An 11,602-nucleotide genomic window follows, 5' to 3' on the forward strand; every position below is an offset into this window, starting at 1 on the left:
GGATAGGCTACAGCAGAAGAAGTCTAAAAAATAAATCTAATAAATACCTAATAAAGTGCTCACTGAGTGTATGTGTCAATAATAAGTAGCCTATAGCCTATGTGTGCGATAAAGGTTAGAAATATAGTTTAAAAAAATGAGTGAGTTACAAAGTCAGTTCAAACAAAGTTGAACATGTACATGTTGGAGGTGTGTACAGAAGCAAGGCCCGGGGCTTCAGCTGTCAGGAAAGCTGTCTTTCCTCCCCCCTCTCTCCAGATTTGTTAAACAGAGCCAGTGTACTTTTCGTGCTTGCTCAAAGCTGAAGCCCACCTGACCCCGTCACCTCACAATTCAAACATGGTCCTCGTTTAGTCAGCAGTCAAGGGTGGCAATATGCGACATGTCAATCTTAACGCTGTCGTATTTTAATTATATCACGTGGCATATATTTAGAGATAAGCATTGGCATTGTTCTGTTTAAGAAGATCCTCAAGAAAATAATCTACGCAAGCGTTAAAAGTTCATATCCATTAAAGGCACGTCTGTGTTTTGAAAAAGGTACCCTACATGAAGGAGTTTAGTAGAATATGTATGTCTGTGCTTTGTGTCAGCTGGACCCCCACATGTCAAATGGTAAGGAATCCAACAGCTTGTTGCATAACTGGAACTGCGAAGAAATGTCTCTTTTGATCAACTTGTACCTGTAATCTGCCCGCACCAGCAGCTAAGATCGATAGTTGTGCAATCGCCATGCAATAACTGCACTGGAGAATACCTCTTGATTGCATCTAATGAAGGATGCATGCACCAATGAGTGCTCCCCTCCAGAACTAATGGAAGCTGCTATAGAGATGGGTGGGCAACATTTGTGACTCAACATTTGTGGCTGAACACAATAAATAAAACATGGGGATTAAAAAGCTGTCTGCACACTGAATATCAGAAAAAAATAATCAGAATAAGAATTTTGAATAATACATTAATTAAAGGTTTAGACAGACATGATACAAAACAGTGTTACAGCAGTAACAAAGCCCTTTAATAATGTTAACTTTGCTAACAGTTCATGAGTAATATCACAATAACATATGTCATCTCTGGCTCATGAACCCACAATACACATAAAACATAAATGAATTACATCAACAAACCTCAAACAACAGCTTTAGTCTTTCTCATTATAACAATAAAATAAACAAAATTATATTAATATTTACAATATCAACAAGGCAAGGGATGGTCTGTACAATTAGCACAAAAAGTGCTATGCTACAAAAATGTACAAAGAAGTTAAAGCATATAGTATAAATAATCCAAAGCAGTTTCCTATAGGCTTCAACATCACCTGTTTAAAAGATGCTTCCATTTTCAAATTATATCATCTCATGGGGGGTCAGACAATGTTATATGTCAAAATATATGGGAAACAGCTTTAATAAAATGGCAGCTCTTCAATTATAGACTTGACCAGCATTAATAATGTGATAGTCTCTTGAAATGAAACATGTAAGAAACAGCAGCTAGGTGAGCACATGGCTGTCTGTTCAGGAGTTATGATGGAGGTTGTGGTGAGTGTCCCAGCACTAATTGGGATGAGAATCGCAGCCTGAGCATGATTAGGGAATTCTCAGTTGAGGATGACAAAGGAGGGAAAGACTACATCTATGGTGTGATTTTCCTCCCAACAAAGCAGGTGTTTATGTGCCATAAAATGTTAATTATCTCAGCTTAACATGACCACTGAGGGTAAAAAACAATGAATGCTTATTCATCATATCAAGAAAGCAGGTAAGAGCTCTGTATGGTCCCGTTTGCTTACACTTCATATTCACCAGCAGTTGTACTGAATCCTTTGTGCTTTTTTCTAATGAAGTATTCACAGAGTGTACCATAGAATAAATATGGTAGCAACTCGAGCACAATCTACAGTCTCTATGGTAGCAACTCAAGCACAATCACTCAGTCTCTATGGTAGCAACTCAAGCACAATCATTCAGTCTCTTCGGTAGCCACCCAGGTACAATCAGTCTCTCGTCATCTGTCACCATGAGGAAGTGCACCACCCTACAAGGAGGGGGGAGTGATGGGGGTCCAGGCGGTGGCTAGGCGGGCGTGGGGCGAGACGTCGTACTGGGACATGTCGTGTAAGTCCGTGGGGATGGTGCTGTCGTACAGCGGGGAGCCAGAGGGGGGCACGGAGGTGGGATGGGACAGGCCTGGGTAGTGGCTGGTGGAGCCTCGGAGGAAAGGAGAGCTCAGGGCGGTGGGCATCCCAGCAGACTGGGACACTGGGGTGATGGAGGAGTTACCCATTGACCACAGGCTGGGGTACTGACTATGGAATAAGGCAGACACATGATCATTACATTATTCATATTAAGCATACACATATTGAAATCCAGTGTATTGAATGTTAAAAACAGTGTTCCTATCCTGGCTCCAATTCACTTCTGCATTTACATAAATGACCTTGATGGGATTGTGGACTCAAAAGCTAATTTGTATGCAGACGACACTGTTTTGTATCGTACTGTCCCTTTGTTAGACAGCACTCTCTAAACTCCAGTCTGCTTTTAACACCCTACAGGAGTGTCCAGCTCAGCTTTGACTTGTGCTGAATGCTGAGACAACCAAGCTTATGGTTTTCTCTTACTCCAAAACCCATTTTGGTAACAAATAACTTGCGCATTGAACATGGATTGAACTGTATAAGGACCTAAAAGGACACATCAGCAAATTGACAAAAAAAACGACCTAAGCTTGGCTTCTTTTACCTAAATACATCTTACACATCTCAATACGCTAGCCAAAAACAGTGTTGCCTCTACCTTCATGGCAAATCTAGACTGCTATGACATTATTTATATGCACGCCCAAACTTCTGCAATCCAGACACTTGATTCCCTCTACCACTAAAACATACATTTTCCTTTAACCTCACTCACCACTCTGTATTACGCTGGATTTCATTAGCCACCAGAAGACTGATAAACTGGCAAAAAAATGTTTTACTGCCATCTTACTTGACCACCCTCCAAATATCCCCTAATTTCTAAAGTTTAAGATCACATTCCTATTCTTCTTAATCAGAACTGTTTCTGGAAAGAAGGCCTTTCAGTTTGTATTAGAATAAGTAGGTGTAATAAAGTAAAAATGTTCCTAATAAAGTGCTAATATAATGCAGCAATACAGTATTACCCATTGCCTCAGGAGAACAGGAGAAATGTATACACTGTATACACTGCAGTCTGAAAGTTTTTGGACAGTTGTACAAGTGTTGTTGTTTTGGCTCTTTACTTCACCACATTGGATTTCAAATGAAATAATGAACATGATGTTAAAGATGTCAGTTTTCATTTCAGAGCATTTACATCCATATTGAGTGATCCTTGTAGGAATTGCTGTTTCTTGACCTGCTCTGTGTCATTGCATCATTGGCATATGCAAAACAAAACTAACAAAAGTCAAAAGTTGATTCCAGGTATAACATTTGCATTTGGAGTCTGTTGTTGTGATTTCTGAACATGAGGCCCACAGCAGTCTCAATGTTAGTAAACCATGCCACCATGAGGCTGATAAATAATAATACATTGATCAGAGACATAACACAACATTTGTATGTCAAAATCAACAACCTGGTAAACCACAGAAGACCACAGTTGTGGATGACTGAAGAATCCTTTATATTATAACCAAATGATGACTTCATTTAAGATTGTGTTAATTTGTCCAATTCCTTTTGGACCCCTAAATGGAGGGCCCATGTATAAAATATGTCCTCATACTCATTGTTTGATTTCAAATCCAATGTGCTGGAGTAAAGAGCCAAAACAGGAAAAAATGTGTCGCTGTCTCCATACTTGCATTCTGTAGGGAGCACATTGCTGGGATTCAATCACCTTTGGTCCTAAAGTAACACTTTGTCTCATCTTCTATGTTCCACTTGCATTTGCTTGTAAGTGAAAGTTAAGGACCCCTGCTGATTGAATACGGGCCCAGGTGTATGAACGAGGATGACAGTGCACAAACGGATGGCGGTAGCATGTGGGCGCTCATGGGACAGGACAGGGCGGGCTCACCTTGGGGTGGTGCTGGAGCTGGTGCTGTGGCCCATGGGCAGCATGCTGGAGTGGGTGGGCATCTGCAGACTGGACCAGTTCTCATGGGACGGCAGCATGGACAGGCAAGCTGATGAGTTGTCCGTGTAACTGGCTGTAAGGCAACGGGAAGCACCACAAATTAGAGACCACCAACACCAACAACCACCAGGCTGGGTTCACAGGTGCGTGACACTACAAGCCCAATATGTATTAGTGCATTGGCACTGCAGAAGACTCTCCTCCAAAGCACAAGCTGCCAGCCAGCATTTATTTTCAGCATTTTGACAACGTACATACAGTATATTTACTAAATATTCTAAAATACAAAAAAAAAAAGCAGTGGCCAAAGAGAGCATAGTGCAGTTGGTTTGTGTGTTCCGTGGTCATGGTTGTTTATAGGTTCATCTGAAGGTGGTGTCTACAAAGGGAAGAGAATGCTTGGCATTCCAGAGGGAGGACTTTGCTTGTGTGAGGTCCCACTTAACTGAGGGAGAGGGTTGGGGTGGAGGCTAGTGTGTGTGTTTATGTGTGTGCGTGTTTGTGCATGTCCATAATGCTTAATGTGTGATGTGTGTGCGTGTGTGTGTGCGTGTCCATAATGTTTAAAGTGTATGTGTGATGTGTGTGCATGTGTGTGTGTGTGTGTTTGTGTGTGCATGTCCATAATGTTTAAAGTGTATGTTGTGTGTGCGTGTGCATGTGTGTGCATGTGTGTGTGTGTGTGTGTGCATGTCCATAATGTTTAAAGTGTATGTGTGATGTATGTGTGTATGTGTGTGTGTGCATGTGTGTGTGTGTGTGCGTGTGCATGTGTGTGTGCGTGTGTGTGTGTGTGGAGGTGAGGCACTCACTCGGTGATGGGTTTCTGTGGGTGTAGGGGCTGGGGTATGGTGCAGAGCGGGTGTTCCTCAGGGTGGAGTAGCGGTCACAGCCATGCGAGGAGGAGGACAAGGACAGGGATCCCCCAAACTGGGGGTGAGGGTTCCCTGGAGGACAGAGAGACCCCGTACTCGGAATGAACCAACCACCTACTGCAGAGGGAGAGAGAGAGAGAGGGGCATGTTTATCAAATTAACTCATTCAGTTTCACTTTTTGTGAGTTGTTGCAAGGGGAATACCACCATGGCTAATCTTAAATTACAGATATATATTTTTTTGGCAAAAAGCACTGCTAAAATATCTCACTTTTGGGGAGTACAGGCTGGATTTATTTTGAATGCATTGTGTCCCATTAATTTGTTCTTTAGTATCTCTATCTGACAATGATGTTTAAGTGCTCCTTTAAATTTCATCAATGATATCAATATTGGTTCATATCACATGATTTATGTATTTATTCATTTATTCATCTGTTTGTTTAAGTTGGAATATCCTATTCATAACAATTACAGGTAGCATATAATGTGAAAGTTATTAGAAGGCTTACATTGGGAATATCCAGATTGTTGGTTGTCCCCAAGATCATCCATAATGTCCTTATGATCAATTCTATAAAGAGGAATTCTTTAGAACATGAAATTAGGAATTACATAGTACATAATTGACAACAAACTAAAACAGTTCACTTGGCTCATTTTCACGTTTGAAAAAATCGGCGAGGCATCATACCTTTCCTTAGCGTCCAAAAAAGCTTTGGCAAAAGGGTTATATTTTATCTTGAGTGCCGTGATCTGTCGGGAGAATCAGAGGATAAAGATTGGAACACTGCGAGTAATAGTGAATAATTAATTAATTTGGAATAGACTGTGATCAGGTCGTTTAATCGTACAATAACAGCAATAGCAGCCAACCAAATAAACTGGCGGCAGCATTTCATCACCAAATTATGCATTCCGCAGTTACTCCCAGTGTGAATGTAACTTGGAATTTAATTACTTTTGTGTAATACGCAGATACGTCTTTATAGCATCGGAAAAGGTATTCACGAATTATAACATGTTTTGCGCACAAACCTCTTCGTTCTGGTACGCGGTGACTGCGATGAACTGCGTCTCAGGGAAAGAGTGGCTCGTGATCATCCGCTGCGGGCCGCCCACGCGCACGATGTGGATACGGGGCTCATACTTATGTAGAGAGTTCAGCATGATCTGGTGGGGGGAAATTAATGAAGGGTACATAATTATGGGAAAAGCAACAACATTTTTAATTGGGCTTTTTGACCCATATTTACCTCATTCAAAAACACACGCCATAGCCTACCAGTGGTAAAACAATTAGATCTCTGATACAAATAGAAAGTAAGCTAAATGTTTTGTTTTTTTCCTTTAGATAAAATATCGTCTAACCTGTCCGTCACCGTTGAGCTTGTTGGTTAATTTTACTTTACTGAAGGAGACGGAAGCTTTCATCCAGTGCGCTCCGAAATTTGGCGAGTCTGGATGGATGTACACGCAGCTGGGGGCCTGTGGTTCTGGTTTTCCTCCGGGGACCCACTCTCCGTTCACGTATTTCCACCTGTGATTGTCTGCTGCCACGAAATCCAACAGGAACGAGTACATGGCGTTTGGGTCGAGCCCCGATACGTTCACCTTCAGTACTGGAAACATTCGCCTGTAACAGGGAAAATGTCACGTTCTCTTATTTAAAAGATACATAGTGAACGATTAAGGCTATAGTAGCTCAACAGTAAACAATTAATCTGTATTTTTCGGAATTATTTCTCGTCTATGTGCATTCATTTTTATTTATGCCATTCCCAGATATTCATTATCAAGTGTGTTTGCACTAATTATTTCAAAATAAACTGTGTGTAATAGCCTATCATTCGGAAAGTGAACTATATAATGCCTTCCACTCAAGGAAATGAAATGTATGATCAACTGTACAATTCTTCTTTAATAATATTTTCAGTTAATACCGCAGGCCTACTACCCTATTAAATCTAGACTGAGGAATATAAACCTTATACACAAAATACAACATGTAGGCTCTAGGCAGTAGCCTATTTATATTTATATATCCCGTGGATTTACCTGCCGTTCTTGGTTACAATCATCTCATTGGTGAGTTCCTTAAATTTCTGCCACAGTTCCTTCTCGTCCAAACTGACTTTGAGCTCTCTTTCCGTGGGGTCTCCCTTCTCGCTCCCCGCCTGTAATTCGTTTTCAACTGCGCTCAGAAGATGGTCAACTCGGTATTGGACACTTTTCCCTGGGCATTCGCTGGTATCAGATGCCATTCTGTTCAAAATCTCCAGGGCTTTAGGGAGAGGCTAGCTTTTTGTGTCAAAATGCTAGTGTATCCTGTAAATACGACTTTCAGTCCTGGCAGTATAGTCCCATGTTTCGCAAAATGTATCAGAGAATTGATTTGAAGTCATCAGTCTGATTAGTTCCAGCTAAATAGTCCCCTACATCCCTCAAGACACCTTTCGGGACTTGGGAGAGAAGCTGGTTGGCTGGACTTTGCTTTGATGTCTCCCTTCCTGTTCGTCATTGGTTGGACGCGGCCATATCAGTCAAGAAGGAAAGTGTCGTCTGAAGTCAATTGCCCACAGCAAATTTGAATAGAGCTACTTTACTTAAATCTGTAAATATTTACACCTATATCAAAGCAACACCTGCAACAGGGAAACACGACAAGGAAATGATGTTGTTTATATTGTATGGCATTATATTTTAATATGATGGCCAACACTTTACTGTGTTACACATTTTCGAATAATGTATTTTCTTATAGGCTATTTTGTCACAAATAATAATACATTTGAGCGTTTTTCTTAGAAATATTTATGTGCTCTAAATGAGAGAATATTCCACAAGATACCACCAAACAACTAAAGGAATATACAGATATTGGCCTACTTTATTATATCATAGCTATTTTTATTATAAAGTAAACTATCAATTATTATGACATATAACGATACAGGCCAATCATTATTAAAGCTGTCATCATTATTATATTATCTGAACTGTAGCCTATGTGCAGACCAACGCTGATTACACTAGAATAGCTGGGGAATTAACGTTTTATAGACCAATAAAGATATGCAATGGACAAACACTGTCAATCGATATAAAAATGTATTTATCTTATTAAAATATATACAAGTAGAAGACGAGTTGCTCGCACATTGGCGGCTGTAAGTTTTTATGTAGCTTCCGTAGAGTCCGTGGGAATTACTGCGCTGAGGTGACAAAGCGCAGGAAACGCACAACTCACAGAACTCACTTAATGCCGGGGTAAAAGGAAACGACTGTCTACACGCCACATAAAAGGTAGGCTGAATACAATTCCAGATCTTCCAGCCAACATATAAACGTGGAAAATTCGTTTTCCCTGAATTGGGAATCAATCAATTAAATGTAACCGAAGTAATTTATCTAGTGCAGATCTATTCGCCCTCATACATTGTGGATAATATGTTGTAGGCAAGGTAAGAGTATGTAGGCCTATGACGTAGGCCTAGCCTACAAAAGGCTAAAGTACAATAACACAAATTCTGTTTTGTTTGATATTGCCTATTCGCTCTAAAACTGTGAGGCCTCTCTTAGTGCTGGGTAAAACGGTATTATTGTGTGTGCTTAACTTAATAAAGATCAAATATACACTCACCCAGCACTTTATTAGGAACATTTTTACTTTATTACACCTACTTATTAATTAGATTATCTAATCAGCCAATCGTGTGGCAGCAGTGCAATGCATATAATCATGTAGATATGGATCAGGAGCTTCAGTTAATGTTCACATCAAGCATCAGAATGGGGAAAAATGTGATCTAAGTGACGTTGACCATGGAATTATTGTTGATGGCAGAGTGGTCCGAGTATCTCAGAATCTGCTGATCTCCTGGGATTTTCACGCACATTCGTCCCTAGAGTGCAAAGAATGGTACAAATGAATAAACAAATGAATTAAAAAATTTAAAAAAACAGTGAGCAGCAGTTCTGCAGACAGAAACGCCTTGTTAAGAGAGATGCGAGAATGACCAGTTAAATGACCGGTTAAAGCTGACAGGAAGGTGACAGTAACGCAAATAACCACACATTACAACAGTGGTATGTAGAAGAGCATCTCTGAAAACACAACACATCATAACTCTTAAGTGGATAGGCTACAGCAGTAGAATAATTTAAATAAGTGTAATAAATACCTAATAAAGTGCTCACTGAGTGTAATAAGATAGCTATGGCTGTGCATTGATATGGAACATCATGACATGGACCCATAGCTACTTTCCTACGGTGTTCAGCACACTTGTCCCTGGTTCTGATTTGCACTTTATTGTATGTCGCTCTGGATAAGAGCGTCTGCTAACTGACTATAATGTAATGTAATGTAATATAGGCTACAATGGATGAGTAAAACAAAATATTATATTTTATATATTTATAATTGAATAGGGCAGTTCATAAGAACAGTACTCATGGCAGTCAGGAAATTACTCATGACTTTGCCCGGGGTGCTTGCTAATATATATATTATTTTTATTTTTATTTTTACATTTGAAAAATAAGACACTCGAGCAAACAACTTTACACATGTTCATGTCAACTATTATTTTTTAGTTGACAGTATTTTTTGCGCATATTTATCAAGGGTGCCAATAATTACCTCGAATGGTAGAATACTGTTTAGCCTACTTTAGCCTAGCAATGACTAAGAATGAACCAAAACCAAACGCGAACGACTTCATCGTAAGGTTCTGTCATCTATCCTTTCTACACTCGATTATTTTGGTCTAACTTTACAGGCGCCAACTTTCAAGCTGTAGCCCACTGGTCTCGGTTTTGCAAAAACATATCGTGCTACTTCTGGCAAACAGAGATGTCTGAAGTTAATATACCTCTGGATCTCAGCGCTGCAGAAATTTTGGAACGTAAACAGCTGCAGGTAGGCTCTTTAGCTCCTCTTAAACTGTTCGAAAACAGCTCCGACGGGTCCTAGGATAACATGCCATTTTTCTGGCTACAGCAGGAACTTCTGGCGTTGCGAAGAATACGGTCATCCCTGCATACCGTCGAACGTATGGTGGGGTGTTTCAGCCAGGTTAGTTATATTGTCTACGAGGGTATTGTGTTTGAGGTATTCTCTTTTTACCGTTAACGTTTGTGTTTCCACAGTAAACTAGACGAGCCTAAATGCATTTTAAGTATTATGAATCAATCTCCGAGAACATCATTGTACTTGTCACGTGATAATAATAACAATCGTAATGCATCTTTTTCCACAGAATGTTCAACTGGCAATTAAGAATGGCGATGCGCTAGCAGGTGAGTCCTCCTCATTGACGTGTGATTAAGCATTGTTTCAATACATTTAGACAAATCAATGCAATGAAAGGGGTATTAATAATTCGAGGGAAGTCAAATTGACAATCTAAATGATTGTATTTGAGAAATATGAAAGGGTGTTTCATTCCAGCTTTACGAATTAAGTATAAATGTAATGTGTATTTGTTCCTGTATTTAAAACTAGTACTATGTTTGCATTTATGGAGGAACACTTTCTCAAACACAACTTTCTTTCCTAGACCTTAACCAAGGATGGAATGTTTTCTTCACTGGGAAAAAATGAACAGTAAATCCAGTACCATAAGATCTCATCCCATACACAGTATTTCAAGGAACAAAGAATGCAGTAAATCTTCTTACAAGTGTATTTATATGAAACATGAATATGTGCATTTCATTATGTTTTCTGTCTCTAAAGAAATCCACATTTCTGTATATATTTCTAAAGTTAATTCAATGAAGAAATGTTAAAATATGAAGAAACAAATATTAAGTACAATGTCAGCTACATTAATGATTAAAAATGTTGTTGGAACTTCCCCTCTTACCCACAGCAAAGCCTTACAATCTGCAGGTTCATAATTTTGTTACAACATGTAAGAATATCCCCAATGCAAGCGTTTCACAAGGACCAGCATCTGGTGATGTCTATGGGTCACAGACTTCAGTCAGTCATGGAATACAAAGGATTTGCAACCAAATATTAAATATTATGACTTTCAGATAATGTTCAGTTGTCCAATTACTCAAATCCAATGTGCTCATTGTTGCAACCACTGCTGTGAATTGGGAAAAGTTCAGATTAGCATATGCTGTTCTCCAAAGTGATATCAGCTGCAGCTTCTTATAACCCAGGCTCACACAGACATGAATCAGAGGAAGACACATGCTGTGCGGCTGAACAGGTGGAATTGTGGGCATCTGATCAACCAGCAAGGGTCACTGGACAAAAACCCTCCCTTCCCTGGTTCATGCAAGAGCCAGTTGCGCACTACCTTGCCTGGCTACAGCTGAAGTCGTCACTGGCATGGTCTGGATGCTATGCCAGCCTGTGGGCCCCACCCGTGTACTAGATCAGTGGCTGAACAGAATGAGCCACCCAGCAGGCCAGAAGGAAAACAACTGAGTAAAATTCATTTTAGTATCAAGTCAAGTTTATTTGAATCATTATAATACTAATATTGGTTTATTGAACCTGGTTATCTGAAACTGGTAAAGAGGCATTGAGAATACCTAAAAACAATCAGAAGTGCAACAAGTTAAGATATGAAGCAATATCAA

The 11,602-nt window shown here is 39.8% G+C and overlaps 1 protein-coding gene and 1 long non-coding RNA gene across 4 annotated transcripts; one reads left to right on the plus strand and one right to left on the minus strand.

Moving 5' to 3' along the window:
* Window positions 1–2,046: 2,046 nt before the first annotated feature.
* tbxtb (T-box transcription factor Tb) lies at window positions 2,047–7,260 on the minus strand. Of its 3 annotated transcripts, none has more exons than XM_061228631.1 (8): window positions 7,055–7,260; window positions 6,368–6,632; window positions 6,035–6,169; window positions 5,691–5,752; window positions 5,509–5,570; window positions 4,934–5,110; window positions 4,062–4,194; window positions 2,047–2,317 (listed from the first exon to the last, which is right to left on the minus strand). In XM_061228631.1, the coding sequence occupies exons 1-8, from the start codon at window positions 7,258–7,260 to the stop codon at window positions 2,047–2,049; spliced, it is 1,311 nt and encodes a 436-aa protein (XP_061084615.1). The 3 variants fall into 3 exon arrangements, with proteins under 3 accessions (XP_061084615.1, XP_061084614.1, XP_061084616.1); XM_061228630.1 differs by having other exon boundaries at window positions 4,934–5,113; XM_061228632.1 differs by lacking the exon at window positions 4,934–5,110.
* Window positions 7,261–9,766: 2,506 nt separating this feature from the next.
* On the plus strand, window positions 9,767–11,395 carry LOC133118747 (uncharacterized). The gene is made up of 4 exons (XR_009706422.1): window positions 9,767–9,920; window positions 10,002–10,076; window positions 10,261–10,300; window positions 10,561–11,395. It is a non-coding gene; the product is annotated as an uncharacterized LOC133118747 (long non-coding RNA).
* The last annotated feature ends 207 nt before the right edge of the window (window positions 11,396–11,602 follow it).

Source organism: Conger conger, chromosome 18, assembly GCF_963514075.1.
Source record: "Conger conger chromosome 18, fConCon1.1, whole genome shotgun sequence".
NCBI lineage: Eukaryota > Metazoa > Chordata > Actinopteri > Anguilliformes > Congridae > Conger > Conger conger.